This window comes from Morone saxatilis, unplaced genomic scaffold (genome assembly GCF_004916995.1).
Source record: "Morone saxatilis isolate NCDOM2014 unplaced genomic scaffold, NCSU_SB_2.0 Contig0, whole genome shotgun sequence".
Taxonomy (NCBI): Eukaryota; Metazoa; Chordata; class Actinopteri; family Moronidae; genus Morone; species Morone saxatilis.
Window position 1 is genome coordinate 14335700 of NW_023339650.1, and position 400 is coordinate 14336099.

The 400-nt window shown below is 49.5% G+C and overlaps 1 protein-coding gene across 1 annotated transcript in view; it reads left to right on the plus strand.

Annotated features, from left to right (window-relative positions):
• The window catches only part of LOC118324548 (nuclear factor 7, ovary-like), a gene marked incomplete at its 3' end in the record, with an annotated part of 8484 nt that extends 8084 nt beyond the window's left edge, over nt 1–400 (plus strand). The window contains 1 exon segment of the mRNA XM_035656963.1: nt 4–400. Within this exon segment, the coding sequence (XP_035512856.1) occupies nt 4–400 (397 nt within the window).

Consider the following 400-nt stretch of genomic DNA (forward strand, 5'->3'; position numbering starts at 1 on the left):
ACATCTGGAACAAGATGAAGGACATGGTCTCCTACAGTCCTGTGATTCTGGATCCAAACACTGCTTATCCAGAACTCATCTTATCCAAAGATCTGACCAGTGCAATACGAGGAGAGAAAAAGCGGCTCCCTGACAATCCGGAGAGGTTTGATTATAACTGGACTGTTCTGGGCTCCGAGGGCTTTAACTCGGGGAACCACAGCTGGGATATTGAGGTTGGAGACAGTCAAAGCTGGCTTGTAGGTGTGATAGCAGAGTCTGCCAAGAGGAAGGGACGCATACTGACTGGATTATGGAGAATATGGTTCCATGAAGGCGTATACTGGGCACAGTCGCTACCAGGTCCGGTCATTAGTCTCGGAGAGCAGAGGAAGTTCCGGAGGATCAGAGTGAATCTGGA